General features: G+C 45.3%; 1 protein-coding gene and 1 long non-coding RNA gene across 12 annotated transcripts in view; one reads left to right on the forward strand and one right to left on the reverse strand.

Moving 5' to 3' along the window:
- The window catches only part of LOC307217233, a 37,246-nt gene extending 17,109 nt beyond the window's left edge, over nucleotides 1-20,137 (forward strand). The window contains exon 2 of the long non-coding RNA XR_013839467.1: nucleotides 17,571-20,137. This is a non-coding gene — a long non-coding RNA (uncharacterized lncRNA). The remainder of the gene's footprint in view (nucleotides 1-17,570) is intronic.
- Nucleotides 8,651-21,958, reverse strand: part of MCF2L2 (MCF.2 cell line derived transforming sequence-like 2) — a 218,911-nt gene continuing 205,603 nt past the window's right edge. For 8 of the 11 annotated variants that reach the window (XM_079977629.1, XM_079977636.1, XM_079977635.1 and 5 more), the window contains 5 exons: nucleotides 20,363-20,449; nucleotides 17,563-17,681; nucleotides 15,734-15,846; nucleotides 11,911-12,014; nucleotides 8,651-10,081 (listed from right to left, as the gene is read on the reverse strand). In XM_079977629.1, the coding sequence (XP_079833755.1) occupies nucleotides 9,981-10,081; nucleotides 11,911-12,014; nucleotides 15,734-15,846; nucleotides 17,563-17,681; nucleotides 20,363-20,449 (524 nt within the window). In that variant the 3' untranslated portion in view covers nucleotides 8,651-9,980. The remainder of the gene's footprint in view (nucleotides 10,082-11,910; nucleotides 12,015-15,733; nucleotides 15,847-17,562; nucleotides 17,682-20,362; nucleotides 20,450-21,958) is intronic. The other 3 variants (XM_079977627.1, XM_079977632.1, XM_079977628.1) reach the window with 1 other exon arrangement.

The following is a 21,958-nucleotide window of genomic DNA, read 5'->3' on the forward strand; positions in this document are numbered from 1 at the left end:
TCTCCTGTATCGGTCTCTACAGCCACAGCAGGCGCTGTAACTCTCCAGCAGTTTGACTTTGCCCCTGAAGGCACACTCCTCCATTGTCTCCTGAGACAGACAGATGCTAACAACAGCAACCTCAAGGTTCAGAGGATGCCACTGAATGCCAGCATGCTCAACACACTTTGCCACCTTGCTCTGTTTTTGATCTCCCTGGAGGCATCTGGCTAGCAAATGAGGGGAACTGGATGCGAGTTAATGCATCTTTGGCCTGATCATGCAGGCATCTTTCTTTATATGTGTACTTCTGCTATAAAAATGCAGGCTGTTTCCAAGCCAGGCTGGTATGCAGAGGAGGGACATCCATGGGCCACTTCTGGCACGTGAGCCAGAGGATCCCAATCCCTGGTTCCCTTGCATGTGCACTGGAGCCACAGCTCATCTTCCCCTTCCCTGGAGATGTGATTTCTAGAGACCCAAAGAAGGGGACTTAAAAACTGAACAACTCTGGTGTGCACACATTCGTGCGGACAAGTTTTAGCAAGATCTCCCCAAAAGAAAAAAATAGGGACAAATGGTGTCAATTTAAAGTTCTCTTAGTTTCTTATTTTTGCAGTTTTAAATTTGCTTCTCTACACTTCTGCACAGTGACGTAGCGTGGGGGGTGCAGGGGGGCCGGCCGCACCGGGCGCAACATCTGGGGGGGGGCGCGCTCGCCGCCTCCGGAGTCGCCGAAGAGCCTCGGGCGCAGGCTGTAGCAGAGTCCCATGTCTCGTGGAACCGACGAGCTGTGCGCGCGTCCGGGCTGAAGGCGTCCGGCAGGCAGCGGCTCTCAGCGCTCATTGCGGTCCCCGCGCGTCAGGGCCACGGAGGGCGCGCCAGGCAGCCCCTCCTCACAGCCCCGCTGCTGCCGCTGCAGCTGCTGGGCCATGTCGCATTTTCCTCGCCTCTCTGCCCTCCTCCTCCTCCAGGCAAGCGGCGTCGTTTGGGCGGCAGCGCCAGCGGCAACTCGCCTCAGATCACCTGACATGGACCCACCGCCGCCGTCGTGGCTACCTTACCGTAAATACCCCAGCCCAGGCAGCAGCAAGAAGAAGCTGGCAGCGGTGGCAGGTTAGGGGTTAGGGGCGCAAATTACTTGCCTTGCCCCGGGTTAAAAGGTAAAGGTACCCCTGCCCGTACGGGCCAGTCTTGACAGACTCTGGGGTTGTGCGCCCATCTCACTTAAGAGGCCAGGGGCCAGCGCTGTCCGGAGACACTTCCGGGTCACGTGGCCAGCGTGACATCGCTGCTCTGGCCAGAGCCAGAGCCAGAGCCGCACACGGAAACGCCGCTGGTAAGCGGTCCCTATTTATCTACTTGCACCCGGAGGTGCTTTCGAACTGCTAGGTTGGCAGGCGCTGGGACCGAGCAGCGGGAGCGCACCCCGCCGCAGGGATTCGAACCGCCGACCTTTCGATCGGCAAGCCCTAGGCGCTGAGGCTTTAACCCACAGCGCCACCTGCCCCGGGTTAGGGGGCGCAAATTACTTGCCTTGCCCCGGGTGCTGACAACCCACGCTACGCCGCTGCTTCTGCAGCAATCTGCAATTAAAAAAAATCAGAGGAAAATTCTTCAACGTTTTAGTGTGAATTCCTCTGAATAAAAAACAGTTTTGACAAATGTACACATTTTTGTAAGCAATTTCCCCGAATACAATGCATTTTTGTGTGATGTTTTCACCAATATATGCATTAAGGTGCTCACTTTGCTCAGATAAGCATTTCTGGAAACATTGCTTAGCTGAAGAACTATATTGCAAAATTAGAAAAAGTGCGAATTTTGAAAGATGACTGACATATGGCTTCAGAAAATGTAGATTTGATAAGTTCACCTTTGAATGTAAATTGAATCAAATTTCTCCCCCTTCCCTTATATCTGGTAAATAGCGGCAATTGGAGAATATGTGATGCGGTTCATAAGTATCTCGCTTCAAGTTATTATCAGTCTCTTTCTCCATTTTAATGCCCCTTTAAAGAGTTTATGAGTTTTCAGACTGGAATCATACTGACCTGTTTTTCTTCTATACCCAGAAGTCCCGGAAGGCAGGGATTTTCAGAAATTGGAAAAGAAATGAAAGATTGTTGTTGTTGTTGTTCTTGTTCTTGTTGTTTAAAAAAGAGAGACAAGTTGCAGTACAACTGCCACAACCAGCTACCTTGCTTGTAGTCCAGAAATCTCTCTTTGCCAGAATTTAGCACAGGAGGCAAAGGGCATTTTGAGAGGTAGAAACAGATTTCTTATTTAAGCCCTCCTGCTGCCAAAGAGAAGATATTTCCTAAGAACTCTGTAGCCCCCTAGTGGACAAAGTTTTGTATTACCGACATTCATAAAACTACGAGACTTTTAGAAGACATCTGAAGGCGGCCTGTTTAGGGAAGCTTTTAATGTTTGATGTATTACAGTATTTTAATATTTTTTTGGAAGCCACCCAGAGTGGCTGGAGGAGCCCAGCCAGATGGGCAGGGTATAAATAATAAATTATTATTATTATTATTATTAGAAATCCACACTTCCAGGCTGTTGCTATTTTGCAGCTGGGGTTCACCCTACTGGAACAAACCTGCCTCTACCCCAAACATGACAGAAAGGAAAGTGATGGGACAATGCATTTTAAAGTGTGGGATAACAACTACTTAACACAACTTCGTTTAACACTCCTTGCCCCCCAACAAATCGGAATATGTGCTCAATAAACAGCAGGTGTTGTATAACTTCCCTGCAAATTTTGTGCAAACGAAAAGGGATACCGTATTTTTTGCTCTATAAGACTCACTTTTTCCCTCCTAAAAAGTAAGGGGAAATGTGTGTGCGCAGCTATCCCAGAAGCCAGAACAGCAAGAGGGATTGCTGCTTTCACTGTGCAGCGATCCCTCTTGCTGTTCTGGCTTCTGAGATGCAGAATATTTTTTTTCTTGTTTTCCTCCTCCAAAAACTAGGTGCATTTTGTGGTCTGGTGCGTCTTATAGAGCGAAAAACACAGTGAATGCTCAACACACTGGTCATCTGGAAGCAACCTTAATTCTCCTGCTTTTGTAGCCTGTTCCTTACAGTAAATCTGGCACATATAGTAAGTAGCAACATCAAGGGGGCGGAGCAGAGAAAGGCAGCTGCCCTCCCCCAAATCAATAAAAATTCATAGCTAACTGAGGTTCTGCCCCCCCCCAAAAACGGTCTCCCCTCCCTAACAAAAATCCTGGCTATGCTCATGTCTGGGTGCAACAACAGCTCTTACTGTTTGTGATTTCCAGTAACTAGTATTCAGAGACCTATTGCCTCCAACTGTAGAGGCAGAGCATAGCCAGAGTGGATTACAGATATTATTCCCCATGGATTTGTCTAATCCTCTGTTAAAGCCATCCAAGTTAGCGGCCATCACTGCACCTTGCGGAAGCAAATCCCATAGTTTTAACTATATTCTGCAGTGGCTCCCCACTTGTGGAATGCTCTCCCAAGGAGGTTCGGCTGGCGCATTCATTATACACCTTTAGGCACCAGGGGAAAACAATCCTCTTCAACTAGGCCTTGGCTGATTAACATCACAGACCCCTTTTAAATGGGTTCAGGGGTGGGGAGGAGAGAGGTTTATTGGTTTGTGTTTTTTGTTCTTGTTTTTATCATGTATTTTGTGTTTTTATATTGTATTTTATGTTGTGAAATGCCCTGAGATCTATGGATGAATGGCGGTATACAAATTTAATAAATCATCATCATCAACAACAACAACAACAATAAATAACCTCTTGCATGTGTAAATGAATGCATGCAAATAGTTATTAATTTTGTCTGTCCTGAATCTTCCAACTTTCAGCTTCTCCGGACAGCCCAGATTTCTAGTATTTTTGGCAAGGTGGGATCTCTCCCTGTCCATTTTCTCAACACAAAGCATAATTTTATACCTCTGTCATGTTCCCTCTTACTTGCCTTCCCCCCAGCCTGAAACTAAAAAGACCCCAATGTCCTTTTATTACCCGGGAGTTGCTAAACCTTTTGGCCATTTTGGATCCCCCTTTCTAAACCTTTTGCAGCTCTCCACTATCCCTTTTCAGATGAGTTGACCAGAACTTGTAAGTTGTCTCCATATTATCAAGTTCTGTGCTGGTGTTTCTTTTTTATTGTACGGGTGCTTTATATTTGCGCCATCTCTCTGTTACCCTAGTTCCTAAGATATCCATGTTGCTCTGCGATCTTCTAGTGTCCTGGCGATTTTAATACAGTGGAAGCTGCGAACGTGATCCGTGCAGGAGGCACGTTCGCAACCCGCAGCGCCGCGTCTGCGCACGTGCGGGTTGCAATTCAGCTGCTTCTGCACATGCATTGATGCCAACAGGGCTTCCATTAAAAGGCAAATAGCAGCTTCAGAGAGGAGATTTTGTCAGAATCATGACCATGAAAGTGTTAAACTTCCTATCCCAATCTGACTCCCATACTCCAAAGATTGCTAAGGCTTTCCCACCTGCAATTTAAATAACCAAAAATTGCACCTACACTGTTAATGTCCTGTCTAGTCTCATGTGCAAACTTGCACTCCTTATTGTTACACATTTAAAAACAAGTAATAATCAGAATAAGGCTGAAAAACCCGTTTTGCAGGCAATTTTGTAATACAGTATTTATAATTCTTATAAAGTTCAAACAAAGGGTTGGTTTTACACAGTTCATAATGGTCTATTTACAGAAAGTCCAGCTTCACACACAAACATACATATTCTGTAGTACATTCATACATTCGGTCCTGATACAAGAAAGTAGGAAAGAGAGAGGAGCACTTTCTGTGATTCGCCACCGGCCTCTCTTCCAGCAACCACAAACTACAAATAACATCATTACCCTCAATGTGGAAAAGGGGTAACTTACACGTCTCAGACCAAGTAGCAATTGCAGAAGAAAGTTTTTTGTTTTTTTAGCAGCGGTTCCAGTACAATATCTCTGGCTGCTGTACGAAATACAGCAGAGGATTATTTGAAACACCACAATCTTAAACCAACTCATGAGATTGTTCAAGCTTCCAGATGTCTTTCACAGTTCTTAGGTATACCTAAGGAAATGCTGTGTGTGTGTGTGTATGTGTGTGTGTTTAATGCCCTGAATCAGTTCGAAATGAAAGACACAAATCTTATGCTTAGTGAGAGGTGTGATGATGGGGGCAGCTACCTCAACCCCACATCTCCCAGTGTTTTTGACCCTCTTGTTGAGTGGTTCTGCACCATACAACTGGTGTAAAGACATTAAGAGATTTGGGGTCTCGTTGTTTTTTGGACTCTTGAGAAACCCAGTAGAGACATTCCTTCCTACTTCTGCTTGCCTTTCCTAGAGAAACACACGGGAATGCCGTTTCTGAGGATCCATTTCTTGGAGCAGTGGTTATCGGATTGTGTTTTGAGGAACTGTGGGGTTCTTCTTTCTTGGTCAGAACATCAATTATGGCAAATGTTTGTCAGCAGACCCTGTTCAGAGCAATGTGCATTTACTGGAAAGTGGTGTGGTCAAGGCTCCAGACCCAGTTTGTGCAGGATGATGGTGAGACGCAACAGGATAGCTCACTTGGTAGAGCATGAGACTCCTAATCTCAGGATCGCGGGTTCGAGGCCCACAATGGGCAAAGGATTCCTGCATTGGTGGGGATTGGATTACATGACTCTTGTGGTCCCTTCCAACTCTACAATTCTATGACTCCACGAGTGTGTGGCCTAGAACATCTCCCAGGAGAATCTTTTGGAATAAGGGTGGGAAACTTGTGGCCATCCAGTTGATGTTGAACTCTAATTCTCATCCGCCCCGGCAGAAGTGGTCAGGGAATGATGGGAGTTGTAGTCTAGCAACAGAGGGCCACATGTCCCCTACCCCTGCTTTCAAACATGCCTCCCCATTGCATTTTAGCTGGTAAATTAAAGGCTTCCTGAAGCTACTAGAAAGTCCAAGAACCATTGCTTTAGGAGTCTGTCAAACCCACATTCCACAAACTTGTCTTTTCCAAAAGTAGATTAGGCAATATCCAACTAAATCATACTCAGAGTAGACTGATTAAAACCAATGCATGTAAGTATGTTGGTTTTAATCAATCGACATATTGTATCATTTTCTCCATGCTACTTCAAAAGTAAAAATCAAACGTGCATATTTTCCCCTAACCGTATTTAATATTATTTTTCATTTTTACGTAGACTCCCTGGGGTAATGCACATAATATCTTTAGACTGGAAGTGCCCTAGCAAGAGTGATGTAACATATTTTCCTTGCTTTGGAAAAGGCTTCTGTGCCTATTCCATACACACCCTCAATAAAACTGGAAAAGGTATCTTGTGCTAAGTGTTAATTGTTTTGATTATGTTAATCTGACATTTAGCATTTGTAGTGATACAAATTCCTTGTATTGCTGGCAAACCACCAAGGTTGATGTTGCAAGTGGTATAGGAACTGTGGGCTGCTTATGTCCCTCCCCAAGCATTTATCGGCAGCACATATGGCAAATCTTAGCATGGGCCACCTAGAACATGATTTTTTAATATAAAAAAATTCTGATCGTTTTCTTTAAAAAATGATAATAATGAGCCCAAACCATAAAGTTCCAGGTCGCAATCCAGATCGAGTCATGGGCAGCTAGCTGTGTGCAACAATGACACATGAAAAGTTCTACCTAACCCATTCACTGAGACTCAGATAATGAGAATGATGTGGGTGGCATTGGCTGTGTGTACAAAAGCCTGCTTTTGCACACAGATCTCTCTCTGTGGGTAGATATTTCCCCCTTTTCAATACATCCCAGTATTATTCTCGTACATTATAAAAACAGAAAAGGACTTATAATTTATTTGCAAAATAAAGTACTCACACACACACACACTTGGCGTAATATATAGTAGCTTACGGTGTTCAGAAAGAAAGATTGTCTATAGTTTGTTTGGCTGTGCATGGAGAATCCCAGCTGCAAATGAAATGGCTGCACTTCATAGAGGAGGGGCAGGGATAAGAAGCAACAGCATAGAACTGTTTGAAGACCCTGTTGAAATTCTATTGGCACCTATGTCTGTATGTATGTATTAGAATCCCAATGAAACACAACTCTGATTTAGTCTAAACCCATCCTTAACATCAGATCTGGACACCAGATGTCCCCATATCACCCCCAGTACAAACACACACACTTTCCTTTATGTAGGGAAGAGGGAGCAATTTATGGGAAGTTTCTTTTTAAAGCAATTGGGGCACCAAATTTGTATGCATATGTCCCCTGACAGCAAGGGGGATCAGGAGTATGAACCGCTGCTATGATGTGCAATTAATCATGTAATATGGCTTTATGGAGCATTGTAGAAAATACGCAGAAGTTGGTAGCTTTCTTGCATTTTTGAAAACCTGTCTCCACTTCAAGCTTCATATTCTGAGACTCCTTCAGCTGAGAGGGAAAATATGGTGGGGGCAAATAATGTTTTCAACTAAAGGGTCAGAAATCAGAAGACACCTCAATGGAATTTCTAGGAGTTTGGGGCTGCGATATGTTGATGACCATAAACATCTCCCAATCAGTGACTGCAATTTTGCAGGAGCACTACTTTATTAAATATGGCCGTTTGACTGACTTTGCTACACAAATCATTCGTGAGCTCACATCTGCATGGGTGAAGTGCCATGTGAACCGGAAGCAACACATATACCTGTCTGCATGCAAGTCCTGCTGTTGCAGCCTCCGAAAAACAGGCTATTGCAATCACAGCAATGGCACGCAGCTGGATATCTGTGTAACTCCAGTTGTTTGCAGGCTGCTCTCGCCATGAGAATGTGGGCATCATGGCAAGCTTTTAGGGCATTCACTGCTGCTGCTACATGTGGAAACCAGCTCTTAACTGTGTCATCTTTAGGCTTGTGTTTATATGCAAGGAAATCCAAAGGTGGCCGAATTGCATTATCCAAAGCCATGCCAGCTTTCACCAGCAGGAGGCTAATTTGCTCCTCCATCTTTGTTTCTGATTTTTAAAAAACTGTGTGCTGGAGTGTACCACTTCCACCGGTTGAGGGCTGCATATCAGATATTCAATCTGCATACTGAAAATTGCTCAGAAGTGGGAGCAGAACAGACACTTTAAACTGGAATTATTTTGCTGAGGAATTTTCTGTGGAAATGGCCTAAAATTTCAGTCACAGTACTGCAACGCAAAGAAGCCTTTCTGCAAAGCCCTCCTGCCTGTGTAACGCTCACATAAATTCTGGGCTGCTCCCCCACAGCAAAGCCAGAGCCAGCCCAACTGCACAAGCAGTTGATGGGTGGGTCAGTCAAGCAGCATGCAGTCTGAGAGTTGCAACCCAGCACCCTTTGCACCAGCAATGGGTAACACGTGGCCCTACAGATATTGTTGGATTACAAGTCCCATCAATCGCTGCGCACACTGGTTCAGGGTGATGGGAGTTGGAGTCCAACAACACAAGAACCACATGCCTGCCCCAACCCTGCTTTGCACCATTGCCAGAGATCAGCGGCGTAGCGTGGGTTGTCAGCACTCGGGGCAAGGCAAGTAATTTGCGCCCCCTAACCCTGGATTTGCGCCCCCTAACCCTACCCCTAACCCTAACCCCCAGATGTTGCGCCCGGTGCGACCGGCCCCCCCCCTGCCCCCCCCACGCTACGCCACTGCCAGAGATAACTGATCATGTGGTGCAGCTGCATGGGGAACTGACCAGATGCCAAGTGGAGGTGACTTTATATGGATTTTTCTCAGTTTACCAGCCTTACACACAGCATCCATCAAGTAGCCCTATTCCTAGACCAAAATTCATTTCAAACATCACACTACTATAGCAGCTTTGTGGGACCTACGCTTCCCAATCACCATCAATATGCCTTCATGCAAAAACACCTTTATATATTTCTGAAAGTGCCTTCTGTTTCAGGGATTAGAAAGTGGAGGGAGGGGGGAAATTGTGACATTGTCCATTGCAGCAGAGGGATGGTACAGTCTTCCTCAAAATAAGATGGCATGGCAACAGGGCAACAGACCTTTAAGATGACCACACGTTCTCGTCAGCCGTAGGTCCATTTGCAAGCACCTAAACAAGTAGAGGACATCACATGGGGGAAGGATTAATTTTTTTTGGGGGGGGGGAGGAATGTATACTATTCAAGAGCCCAGCATATATGACAATGTTCCAAAATGAAGTGTGGAGCCCTGAACGGCAGCATCAGACAGAATTGTCAGCACCAAATGCAGAGGATATGTTCCCTCAATCACAAACTGGGGGAAACAAAGGCACCCTCTTGAAACGACAGACAAACCCCATAACTGCCTTCACAGTCACCGTTCCTTGCTTTTGCCTAACTCGTCCCAAGATGCCCATCTTTTCCCAGCCACCACTCAAAACATTCTGTGGACAGAAGATCGTATCCCAAAGCAGGTCGCATCCTTTGCTGTTGTGCAAAGGCGTCCTAGTTGGCTCAGGTTCAGGAATGGTACTTTCTTCACGCAACCTATTTCTGTTGTTCTTGCCGACCATGATTGTCTTGAGGAAATCAAGCCTGCGGTTGAGGAGAGGCTGAGCAGCTGATCTGAATGGATGGAGGAATTTGAGATGGCATCTGCAACAGAATATCACCTGTGGAATCTGCAGACCTTTCTTTAAATAATCCAGTATTTAACCAGCATAGCCACAAAGCTGAAGGCCTTCAATGCTGTCAGCCTAATTTAGGCAACACCCTTTTCAATGGTTCCAAAAATGCAGTATAAAAAAGCATACTGTCGATTCATTTGTCAAGTTCTAAGATACCTCTGAAGTTTCCATTATCCTCCATATTTCCTAGATTAGCGAGTTACTGGTTTTTTTTTTTTAATTTTTTAAAAATATGTTCCATGCTGATGAAATTTCACAGAATTCTTAAGTTCAGAGCTTGTGGGAAAGGCGATTTGGTCCAGCGTCCACCAGTAAGTAGAGAAGAAGATGGAGTCCTGAGGAAATGTGTCAATGTGTGTTCAACTCCCAGCTTTCTGTTCAGCTGTTAAGCTTCTCGTCAGCTCGCTCTCCTTCATTTCTGAATTTGTGGCTGCTGTGCTACAGGTACCACCGTAGACATCTGAAAGAGGAACGCATCTCTATTGGTAATGAGGAACTCTCTTGTAGAGATGCTGGGTATGGTATATTCGCATAATGATTTTCCACCCACCAAATGGATCCCAAGTTTCATGAAAGATAAGGCCACTGCAACCATCTCAGACCTCATCTGCAGCTGAATCTAAGTTCTAGATTCTGCATTTTCTGATTAACATCTCTGGTTAAAGCCTCAGCGCCTAGGACTTGCCGATCGAAAGGTCGGCGGTTCAAATCCCTGCGGCGGTGTGCGCTCCCGCTGCTCGGTCCCAGCGCCTGCCAACCTAGCAGTTCGAAAGCACCTCCGGGTGCAAGTAGATAAATAGGGACCGCTTACCGGCGGGAAGGTAAACGGCGTTTCCGTGTGCGGCTCTGGCTCGCCAGAGCAGCGATGTCACGCTGGCCACGTGACCCGGAAGTGTCTCCAGACAGCGCTGGCCCCCGGCCTCTTGAGTGAGATGGGCGCACAGAGTCTGTCAAGACTGGCCCGTACGGGCAGGGGTACCTTTACCTTTACCTATTTCCCTCTTGGGACATGGGTGGCACTGTGGGTTAAACCACAGAGCCTAGGACTTGCCGATCAGAAGGTCGGCGGTTCGAATCCCCGCAACGGGGTGAGCTCCCGTTGCTCAGTCCCAGCTCCTCCCACCTAGCAGTTTGAAAGCATGTCAAAGTGCAAGTAGATAAATAGGTACAGCTCTGGCGGGAAGGTAAACGGCGTTTCCGTGCACTGCTCTGATTCGCCAGAAGCGGCTTAGTCCTGCTGGTCACGTGACCCGGAAGCTGTATGCCGGCTCCCTCGGCCAATAAAGCGAGATGAGCGCCGCAACCCCAGAGTTAGCCACGACTAGACCTAATGGTCAGGGGTCCCTTTACCTATTTCCCTCTTGGTATTGCCACTGCCCTCAGAAGTTCAAGTGGTGGTGGCTTGGGAAAAGGCATTCTCTGAAGCAGCCTCTAAGTCTAAGTCATGGGTAGGCAAACTAAGGCCCAGGGGCCGGATCCGGCCGAATCGCCTTCTAAATTCAGCCCGGTCCAGGAATCAGCATGTTTTTACATGAGTAGAATGTGCACTTTTATTTAAAATGCATCTCTGGGTTATTTGTAGGGCATAGGAATTTGTTCATTCCTCCCCCCAGACAAGGTCTGAGGGACAGTGGACCGGCCCCCTGCTTTAAAAGTTTGCTGATGCCTGCTCTAAGCTGTGGAATTTCCTCTCCAAAGAGGTGTGTCTAGCATCTTCATCGCTTTCACTGCATATGCCGAAGACACAGTTTTTTATCCTGCTTTTGACACCTGATTGTTGTTGTTGGTTGCTTTTTTCTTTTTCTTTTATCATATTTATTTAGTTAGCTTTCTATGCATAAAATAACCTGGGATTTATTTTTAGCATCCGCTCAATTTTTCTGATTTAGCTGATTTACTTTTATATTGCTGTAACCCGTCTTGGGACTTTATGGTAAAGCGTGGGTAAGAAATCCAATAAACAAACAAACAAACAAACAAACAAATACAGTAATGGCCAAACTTGTCCCTCCAGCTGTTTTGGGACTACAACTCCCATCATCCCTAGCTAACAGGACTCGTGGTCAGGGATGATGGGAATTGTAGTCCCAAAACAGCTGGAGGGCCAAGTTTGGGCATGCCTGAACAAACAAAACCATAAGACTACAGATCTCTTTCCTAGCTAAGAAACAGAGCTCTCAAAGGTCTCCTGCAATTTCCTACTGCACAATAATGTTAAGAGTTAATAGCAGTGATTGTTAAGAAAGTGAACAGCACACAGCTTTCAAAACACTGCGAAATGTTGGTTACCTGCGTTGCTGATATTGCGGATGTTGCTGGTGTCGCCATCTGCCGGCTGCAACAGACTGGAAGGGACCCACTCCGTCTTCTCAGAAACCAACTTCTTCACTAACCTGAACGTTCAAAGGAAATACATAGAATCACCATCTTTTTTCCCTCAGTAATGCCGCTACTGCTGTAGCCTCCAAAGAAATTCCTAGAATATCCCCGGATTTGGACAAAGAAGCTTGTTACAGAGGGGCGTTGGAGGACAAAAACAGGGCAAATCTGATCAGTCATTTTTCAATCATTTGGAAGGTAAAGGGGACCCCTGACCATTAGGTCCAGTCGTGGCCGACTCTGGGGTTGCGGCGCTCATCTCGCTTTACTGGCCGAGGGAGCCGGCATACAGCTTCCGGGTCATGTGGCCAGCATGACTAAGTTGCTTCTGGCGAACCAGAGCAGTGCACGGAAACGCTGTTTACCTTCCCACCGGAGCGGTACCTATTTATCTACTTGCACTTTGACGTGCTTTCGAACTGCTAGGTGGGCAGTGTTGAATGGTTTCTTTAAATGTAAAGGTTCATCATTGTTCCACCCAATGTGTATGTCTTTAAGGGGCCAGAGCAAGGGCCAGAGCAAAATAACGAGACCCAGCTTTACAGCTGTGAAACATAGCAGGTGCTGCTGAGTTGCATTGATTAAGGTGTGTCAGCATTTGCATGTAGTATATAAGGAGCAGCACCTAGCTCTCCCATTACCCTGGGGGTTGGGTTGGTGGTTGGGTCTGGTTTGTTGATGTATTTAGTGTAAATGGAGTTTTTGTTTTTTGTAATTAAAACCTTGCTTAAGTTATTTTGAGTCCCTTTCTCTTTAATGCATGGTCTCCCCAGCAAGCTCTCTGCAGCGCTACCATACTGCAAATAGCCAACAGGCAGGAGCAGGGACCGAGCAACGACAGCTCACACCGTCACGGGGATTCAAACTGTCAACCTTCTGATCGGCAAGTCCTAGGCTCTGTGGTTTAACCCATAGCGCCACCTGCGTCCCATGCATTCGAAAATATACCCCCAATTGTGACATTTTGCTGTTTGGTTCACAACCCCCTGTCAAGACTTCTCCATGAAAATAGTCGGAGGGCTTGTGCATATACTATTTCTTTTTTATTTATGGAGGGGGAAGCAAGCAACACTCGCCGCAACTCCATACTCAACCAGAAAGAAAAAGCCCAAACCCCTCAATTCTAAATAAAATTGGAGTGAGGCTTGGTAAGCACAAAGGGAGGTGCCATGTTGAGGACCCCAGGGGTAGGGGATCAACTTCCAGACACCCTTTTGCCATATCCAGCACTCTGAGATATGTTACCTGTTCCCCAGTGGGTGGTATTCAACCTCCACATCTCATTAGCGCAAGGACTTCCATTTTTGCAAATGGATTTTCCGTTCTTCCCCAAGTGGACCTCGTGCCCTTGCCAAACATGCTGCAGAGGGTAGGGGAAACCCCTAGTTTTAAAGGGTGTGCTGATAGAGGGGAGGGGGACAATGTTATCTTGCGCCAAGGAGATATTTATTTGTGACAGTTGAATGGGAGACTTAGTACTATGTTAGATTCCTCCGCATGTCCCCAGTGGTCGGTTTGTCAACAAAGGAGAGAGGTGGAGAAAGCAAGGTGAGAAGATTTATGGCTCAGCACCCCTCACCCCCTAATAATAATAATAATAATAATAATAATAATAATTTATTATTTATACCCCGCCCATCTGGCTGAGTTTCCCCAGCCACTCTGGGCGGCTCCCAATCAGTGTTAAAAACAATACAGCATTACATATTAAAAACTTCCCTGAACAGGGCTGCCTTAAGATGTCTTCTGAATGTCAGGTAATTCTTTATCTCTTTGACATCTGATGGGAGGGCGTTCCACAGGTCGGGCGCCACTAATAAAACTGTCCTGCCAGTATAACCAGTTGGTGGAAAGAACTGTAAAAGTCCATGGCCCATTTTACACACCGTGCGGCAGCAAATGTGTGAGACAGTTTGCTACCAAGTACCGGTATATATTCAGCATGGAACTATAGCCTGCTTAGATCTCCAAAAACGCTATCCATATATTTTAAAACTACAACAGGCTAACACATATATTAGTCAACTCAAATCTGCTACATGTCTCTACACGGTTTTTATTATACACGCACGTAATATTCAGAAGTGTGCCCTGTGTACACCTAAAACTAAAAAGTGTGAAATACCCTCCTGCTTCCATTTCTCCTCCCGCTAGGTTGAAAACCCAAGGGCCACGGACACAAAACACAAGCTATCCGGGAGCTAAGCTCAAATGCATCTGTCCTGGGCAAAGGCAGGAAATGGGTTGCAACTGGGAGTACATGCACACTCAACTGTTTTTCTTCCCTTGGATGCTATCTGATGATGCAATTCATGCAATGGCTGAACACCCATGGAAAATGGCTGCTCGCTTCTAGGGGAGGTGTAGCACTGTAGGGCCTTACAGACCTATGAAGGAGATGTGGCGATGTACACAAACAGGTGTACTGCAACAGGGTGATGTTGCATAGCAGCGCAGTACATGTTTATTCTCACAACACTGACCTGGCTTTGCATTGTACTGCTTGGAGGCATGCCTTTGGTTTCAAATCGGCATTGTGAAACCCACCTGTCTGCTTTTGCAAAGAGCCAGTTTGTGGGGTTGGGGGAGGAAAGAAATTATCCTTGACATTTATTAAACTAAATATATATACCCCTTGATTGTAGTAAAACCTCCAAAGGGTTTACAATAAATTTTTAAATCATCATTTTATTTTTTTTAAAAAAACCTGTTAAGAACATAAAAGGAAGGTCTCCCCCACCCCCATTTTCCTAATTGTTCTTCCTTCACCAGTTTGTTTCTGGAGGAATTTGTGTATCTTGAGTCCTCTGAGGAAACCCAGCCAGATGGGCGAGGTAGAAATAACAAATTATCATCATCATCATCATCATCATCATCTGGGGAAAAGGGAACCTTGGTTCTTGAACTTAATCTGTTCCGGAAGTTTGTTCGACTCCAGAAATGTTTGTAAACCAAGGCATGGTGCAGGCACCCCAGAAACAATGGCTGACAGCCACATTGGACATTATGCTTCCAAAAAACATTCAAAAACCGGAACACTTACTTCCGGGTTTTCAGCGTTCAGGAGCCGATTTGTTCATCAACTAAGCCGTTCGAGAACCAAGGTTCCACTGTACAGCCTTTTCCACAATGCTCCCATCTCTTTCATTCAAATCCTGTGCTTTTCCCACATGGAAAAGCTGTTTCACCTAAGAGAACGATGTTTCATTTTGACTGATTTGCTTGTTGAGAGCAGAGGCAAGGGGTGTCCTGGGGAACTCTATGCAGGCACTAGGAATGGATGAATCTGTCCATTTCAACTTCTCAGTTTTTCGCTCTTCCGATCATAAGTTCAGATCTCCACCTTTCCGTTTCAGTTTGCGGAAGTTTATTCTTTTTTATTTTTTTTAAAAAAAGCCCTCACGGAAATTCATCAACTGATGGAAATTGTGGTCCAAAACAGCTTGAGGATGCTGGACTGAGAAAGATTGCTTTCAACACATGTTGGGAGGAAGGGAGGAGAGTCTTCCCCTAAGCTTTATGGGTATATTTCTGAACTCCCACAACATAAATTTATCTCTGCAGCATATAATAATAATAAAAGCAAACCTAGCTTGTGGACTAATGGAATCTGCAGAAAATTTGACACACCCTATTCTCTTCTAGCTGTTGTTTATCAGGGTTTGTTTCGAAACTCAACTAACAGCTGGAAAATGGTACCACTATAGCCTTTCTCTCTGGCAGCTATACTTACCATTGTCCATCTTCGCCTTCCTGTATAAACTGCACTAAATCTCCATCCTCTAGAGTGAGGGAATCTGGGAAACAAGTGTCAAAACTGCCTTCTACCCGGTAAAGGTTGGATCCCTAAAACAAATGAAACAAGGTGGTACGTGATGTTATTGCAGAAGGAAAGATTATGGGCAGGGATAAGACAGGAATATAGTCTACTACAAGGCCCAAGGGATGCCTTTCAGACATTCAGAGTGACAAATGTATCCAGAAAAGGAGCACTTGCTGTGGTTTTCAAACACTCTAATTTTCCTAATGTTCTGTGCACACACCATACATTTAAAGCCCATCTCTCCGAAGACTCCTGAGAACTGCAGTTGGGGGTGCTGTGAATTGTAGTTACATGAGGGGTAAACTACATTTCCTCTGGTTCTTTGTGGGGGGGGATGTGTGTGCTCTAAATGTGTTTTAAAGGTATGGGGTGTGCAGAGCTCTGCAAAAGGAATCATGCAAAGGACTGGGCAACACAAAAGCATTTGCTTTCACTGTTTTTAACAAGCACGTCTGTAGTCTTTTTCACATTAAAAGCCCACATGCAACCCTATTTATAATTGCTCGGAGAGAAGCCCCACTGCATTGGGTGGGGTTTACCTCTAAATGCAGGACTGAACTGTAAAGTTCATCTTTGAAATCTTACCAATTTATTTTTTAAAACCCTGAACTGCTTTCCTAGAAACACAAAGTGGTCAAAGCAAAATATCAAACCATCATGATCTTTCTTTCTTTCTTTCTTTTCTTTCTTTCTTTCTTTCTTTTTCTTTCCAAAACCAGATTAAAACCAGATACAGTGGCACAAACAAAAGCGAGGGAGCTTTGTCCAACAGAGTGTGGCCAGTGCTTTGTTAGGCAAAAAGGTTGTTGCTGGGTGGCAGACACTGTATAAGAACTGGGCCATGTTGGCTGGGGCTGACAGGAATTGTAGTCTAAAGCATCTGGAGGGCATCAGGTCAGAAAAAGCTGACCTAGGCCTTGTAGATTAGAAACATTGTGGGTTTTTAACTAACAAGAATCAGAGGACCTGAGGGTGCTGAATGCTAACTTTAGTATTTCTCCACCTGTGTGGTGCAGCTGCAGAACATGCAAAGCTGGTCCGCACGCTGATCCCTCAATGTGGAATAAGTTATAAATCAAAGTAATTAGATAGACAGAACCCACGTTATCTCCTCACCTATTGCCCAGCCTGAGAAACAACAACAACAACTATAGGGAGGATTTAAGAAAACTGCACAAGTTGATGCAACTGCACAAGTTGGGTGGGTACCCTTAGAACCCACCCAACCCAATGCCATGGGTGGAATTCAACTAACATGTCCCATTGTTATAAGGATTTCTGTTTGCAGGACAGGAATTCCCCCACCCCTCAAGTGCCCCATACCCTCCCTAAATCTCTATATCCAGCTTAGGCAACCTTGGCCCTCCAGATGTTTTGGGACTACAATTCCCATCGTCCCTGACAATTGGTCCTGTTAGTTAGGGATCATGGGAGTTGTAGTCCCAAAACAGCTGGAGGGCCAAGGTTGCCTATGCCTGCTCTAATTGGTTGGGGGAATCTCTAGAACAGATTTAAGGGGGCGCCAAGGGAGGAGAGGGGGGTAAATGTTTCCTTGTGCAATCAGGAATCCTTGCACTGATAGGATGTTTACAAAGGGCTACTTGGAGACTGTCCCTTGTCTTGTTCTGAAACATTCCCATAGTTTGGGGAAATGCAAAACTGCATTTCCTGCTGCATTTACGCCCAGCTTGAGCTAAGCTTAACGAGAGCATTACGAAGCTCTGGAAGGTGTTACCTACGTTGTTAGGCTGGCTTTCTTCCTCCATATCCGAAGAGTTGGAGAGTTCCTCAGCGCTGGATGGGATGGCTTCAAAATCCTCAAACGTATCAAGCGACGGCATCTGCCTGCTGGGCCAACCTTTGCAAAGAAGGAGAGCGTTTGGCATCAGCAGCTGGCATACTTTAGACAGAATATTGATGGCACTGCACAGCATGAAAATCCAGCCTTTTAAAAAAGAAATGAGCAGCTCTCTACCGGAGGAGACCCACTCAAAGAGGTTAATTTATTGCATCTGCATCACATCCCTTCCTCCAAGAAGCTCGCTTGGAGCATCAGCACAGCTTCAAAACTAACCTGCAAGGGAGGCCAAGTGGATGCAAAGGGTTATTGGAAGTGAAGCACGGTGGTGAGGGCTGGGCATTCAGCATTATTGCTTCCACTCACTGGCCTCAAGAAGCTCCCAGTTAAAATCTCATCTGATCCTGACAAATAAGGACTATGGCATAGGGAACCACCAACTGCCAGACCAGGACTGCACATTTCCATATCAATTGGTGACATTTTATTTAAAGCCATCATGGATATCGTTCAGCATTTTAGTGCCAATCCCTCCTAATATACACACTTTTTAAAAAACTCACTAATATTTTTGTATGTTCTTTTCACTATTATATGCATTTTACACACATTTTACCCTAGTATATACTTTATTTAGCTGAAGAACTGTGCTGTGAAGTTCGGAGAAGTGCGAATTCAGAGGCTCATGTATTGCGTTTCGGTTCATGCATTTTTGGGGGGAATGTATGACTTAGATAATTTTGCCCTTAAATGAGCACTGAACCCGATTTCTACCTCACCCCTCCCAATCCTGACAGGAGCAGCGTGTGAAATTTGGCCCTCGGAGAAGCAAAGCTAAGTTGTGGAACTGACTGGAGTGGTGCAGATGCTTAAAACAATTTAGTTCAAAACAACAACACCCCACCTAAAAAGCAAGTTGGAACTTGCCTTCAAAATCTGCATTTCAACATACATCTCTAAAATCTGTCTCACAACGTTTCAGGATCAAATTATATGCTGGTTTCCAAGCTTGGTAAGACCCAGCCCTGTGGATTTACATTTTTCCAGCAGAGCAAATCATGAAAGTTCTTTTTCATGATAATTTAGCTAGCATCATGAGGAGCATACTGTCTTACAGAGGAACATAAGTAACCTATGGTGGCTGATGGGGTGGAAAGCAGGGAGCCCACCAGTAGGTGGAGCCAGAGCCCATGATAGGCAGAGCCTCGTAATTCTAATTTTGCTTCCACCCTCCTCCCTGCAGAGTTCTTCAGTAGCAACACCAGCATCAGATTTAAGGCAGTGTGGGTGCCAAGCTGAGGGGGTGCAAAATTTAGAATATCCATAGTGGGAGAAGATCCATTTGGGGGCACCAAATGTTGACCTAGCACTGGGTGCCATATTGTGAAAGATTGGCAACACTGACGCTACAGAGGATGAAACTGAAAGCCAGGGTCACACTCTGGACTAGTTGTAAAAAAGAAGGAGGACCAGCCTTCACTGTATGGCTCCCTCCTCTGAAGAAGACATCAGCATCATTAAACATCATTTATAAATTGCTTCCTATAAGGCACCTGAAAGCAATTTGCAATAACATACAGTAGGCCCGAAACTCACCCTGGGGTTATGTTCTGGGGGTCCGCTCACAAAGGCAAAACTGCACAAAGTCAGGAAGACCCCACCCCACCCCACCCCCAAATCATTCACACATTTGTGCAACCATCCTTATCTGTCCGAAGGCACACTAAGCCTCACACAACCTTCCTAGAGGCCAGTAAGCAAGGCAGAGGGCTTAAGAAGCTCTTTCCACACTGGGTTTTCCTGTTGCAGAAAGAGTATTAAAATCCTCCACCTCGCTTATCAGGCATAGCCCCCTCTGATGGGTTTTCCCCCAGCCTCCCGTCCTCTTTCTGTTTATTTCTTTATTTTTCTATGAAGTGCACAAGGCTGATATCATGTAAGTAAACAGCGTACAAGTTTTGGGCCTGCTGTATATAAAACAGTTACATATATTAAAAACCAGTTAAAACAACTGCATATAGAAAAACAATGTTTAATGATAGCAGCGCATGCATAAAATCAACCTCTATCCAAGAAAGAAACATGAGGCAGAGATTTTACGAGGCTTGATGAAAGATGAGCATTTTCTGCAGGTGCTAGGGAGACATCAGATAAGGTGCCTGTCTGATATGCAGCGGTGGGTAGTTCCACAGGGTAGGTGAAGCCACACTAATGGCTCAATTCTGACAATGTAATAAGCGCACTTCATGATAGGATGATACCTGCAAAGTGCTCTGTCCTGTGGGATGCAGTGATCAGCTGGGTATGGAGGGGGTGATGCGATTTACAACCTATACTGAGATGTGTGTAGATTTCACCCCCATTTTCTCTCAAGACAGACGGATGCCAACAATAAGGGGGGAAAGGGAGCAGAAAGAGGGAGGTACAAGGGTGAACAAAGGATAAGCAGAAGCAAAATAAAACTAATGAGGATGGTGCAAAGAATCCCACTCTCAGCTGGAAGCAAGTAATTTTTTTAATTAAAAAAAAAAAACACATTTCAGGCACAACACATCAGGAAGCCTCAGTGAAATGCTTGGGCATCACACTAGACCGTGTAAGCTCCCATTCATTTAGCAACAGGCTCCCATTCATGTGCACAGGAAAAACCCACAGTACATACTAGTAGTGCCCTTTGTCTTCAGATACGCTCTGAGCAGCACAGGCATTGCATCTCAAAACACATTTTGATTCCTATTTACCTGTCTGTGAAGCAGATCTAGGGACTGGCCTTGTAGAGCGAACAGCGCTGCATTTAGCTTGAGCCAAGAGGTTGCATTCAAAGGCATCTGTGACAGGAAGTAGGGTGTTTGTTTGGGTGCTAGTTGTGATCTCAGAAATGTCAGGCCAAACATGCAACCCCACCCAGAAGATTTTCCTTGCTAGTAATGCGATTGACGCTACGTATGCAAGATTCTCCCTTTGGATTAACCTGAAATTGGGACCAGCTCTCCTGTCAAGGCCTGCACTCATACACATTTACTCTGACTAGACATACGCAGGATTTTGCTGCTGAGGATGAAGGCGGATGCAGCGTTCGAAGGATGAGCACCACAAGGATGGGCCATAGCTGAGGGGCAGACGGTCCCTGGCATCTCCAGGTAGGATTCAGAAAGAGACCCCTGCCTGAAAACTTGAAGAGCCACTGCCAGTCTGTGTAGACATTACTGAGCTACGTGGACCAATGGTCTGACTCACTGTAAGGCAACTTCCTGCCAGGTTCTTCACTTACGGTGTTAACCTGATTTTGCAACTTGTGCTGCAGGAACAAACCGGATTGGCAAATCCAACAAACCGGATTGGCAAATCACGGCAAGGAGAACCAGCTGTGCATCAGATAAGCCTGCAAACCTTTTAATTTGCATTTTTAATTTGCATGTGTATCTGCTCATTGATATATTCATTCATTGCCTAATTAAAACCAAAATTGCAAGCATTTAAACATCGCTTGCAAGACTGCTGCAGTGGGTGTTGATGGTATCATTGGCGCTAACCAGTCAGAGCTCACCACACCCAGCTTTTCCCTGGTTCAGACAGGTCTCTTCAGAGCTTGCCACAGGACAGAAACAAATATGCCTGGGTTTAGATGGCAGTAACAGCACTTATAAGCTACCTCCACCATTCATAATATTATGTGCCTGCCTTTGCCCTAAGTATATGCCAATGGTGGTGCAATCGGATGGATTTCTGCAACTTTGGGAATCCCAAAGTAACTAGCCCTTCTTTTATGGCCAGCTCACCATGCTAACAGAGGACATGATCCAGAAAGAAAATAGGGCGCCCCAGATTTGCCTAAAACATCACAGTGGGAGCCTGGCTGCCCATGACATTAGCCCAATGCAATGGGAGAACCCCACCCCTCTTTCCTAAGGGAACAGAAAACTCTAACCCTGTTTGACCTAGATAGGGGTATGGAACCTTTGATCCTGGGAATGGTAGTCCAGATTCCTCATCTCAGGTCTGGATTAATTACCTACATGGCATGTGCTGAAAGAAGCGTGCCCACTGCTTTTGCCTCCCCTGGCATAAAAGGGGTAGGCCAAGTATACGAGGAGACCATTCATCGATGTTACGTGATGGAGGGTGCATGCAGAGTACCGTTGATACCAGAGTGATGCTCATTTTAGAGCCGTTTAATAAAGGAAAGAAGGTTGAGGTGAAAAAGAGGTCTAGCTTACACCGGCATGCAGCAAAGGACACAAGAACCATCTAAACACGACCAACAGCAAACTCACGAGACAATTGCGGGACATGCTTTCAAGAGAGAAATAATGGAACAGAAGAAACTGATGCAGCAA

Source organism: Podarcis cretensis (genome assembly GCF_951804945.1).
Source record: "Podarcis cretensis genome assembly, chromosome: 5".
Classification (NCBI taxonomy): domain Eukaryota; kingdom Metazoa; phylum Chordata; class Lepidosauria; order Squamata; family Lacertidae; genus Podarcis; species Podarcis cretensis.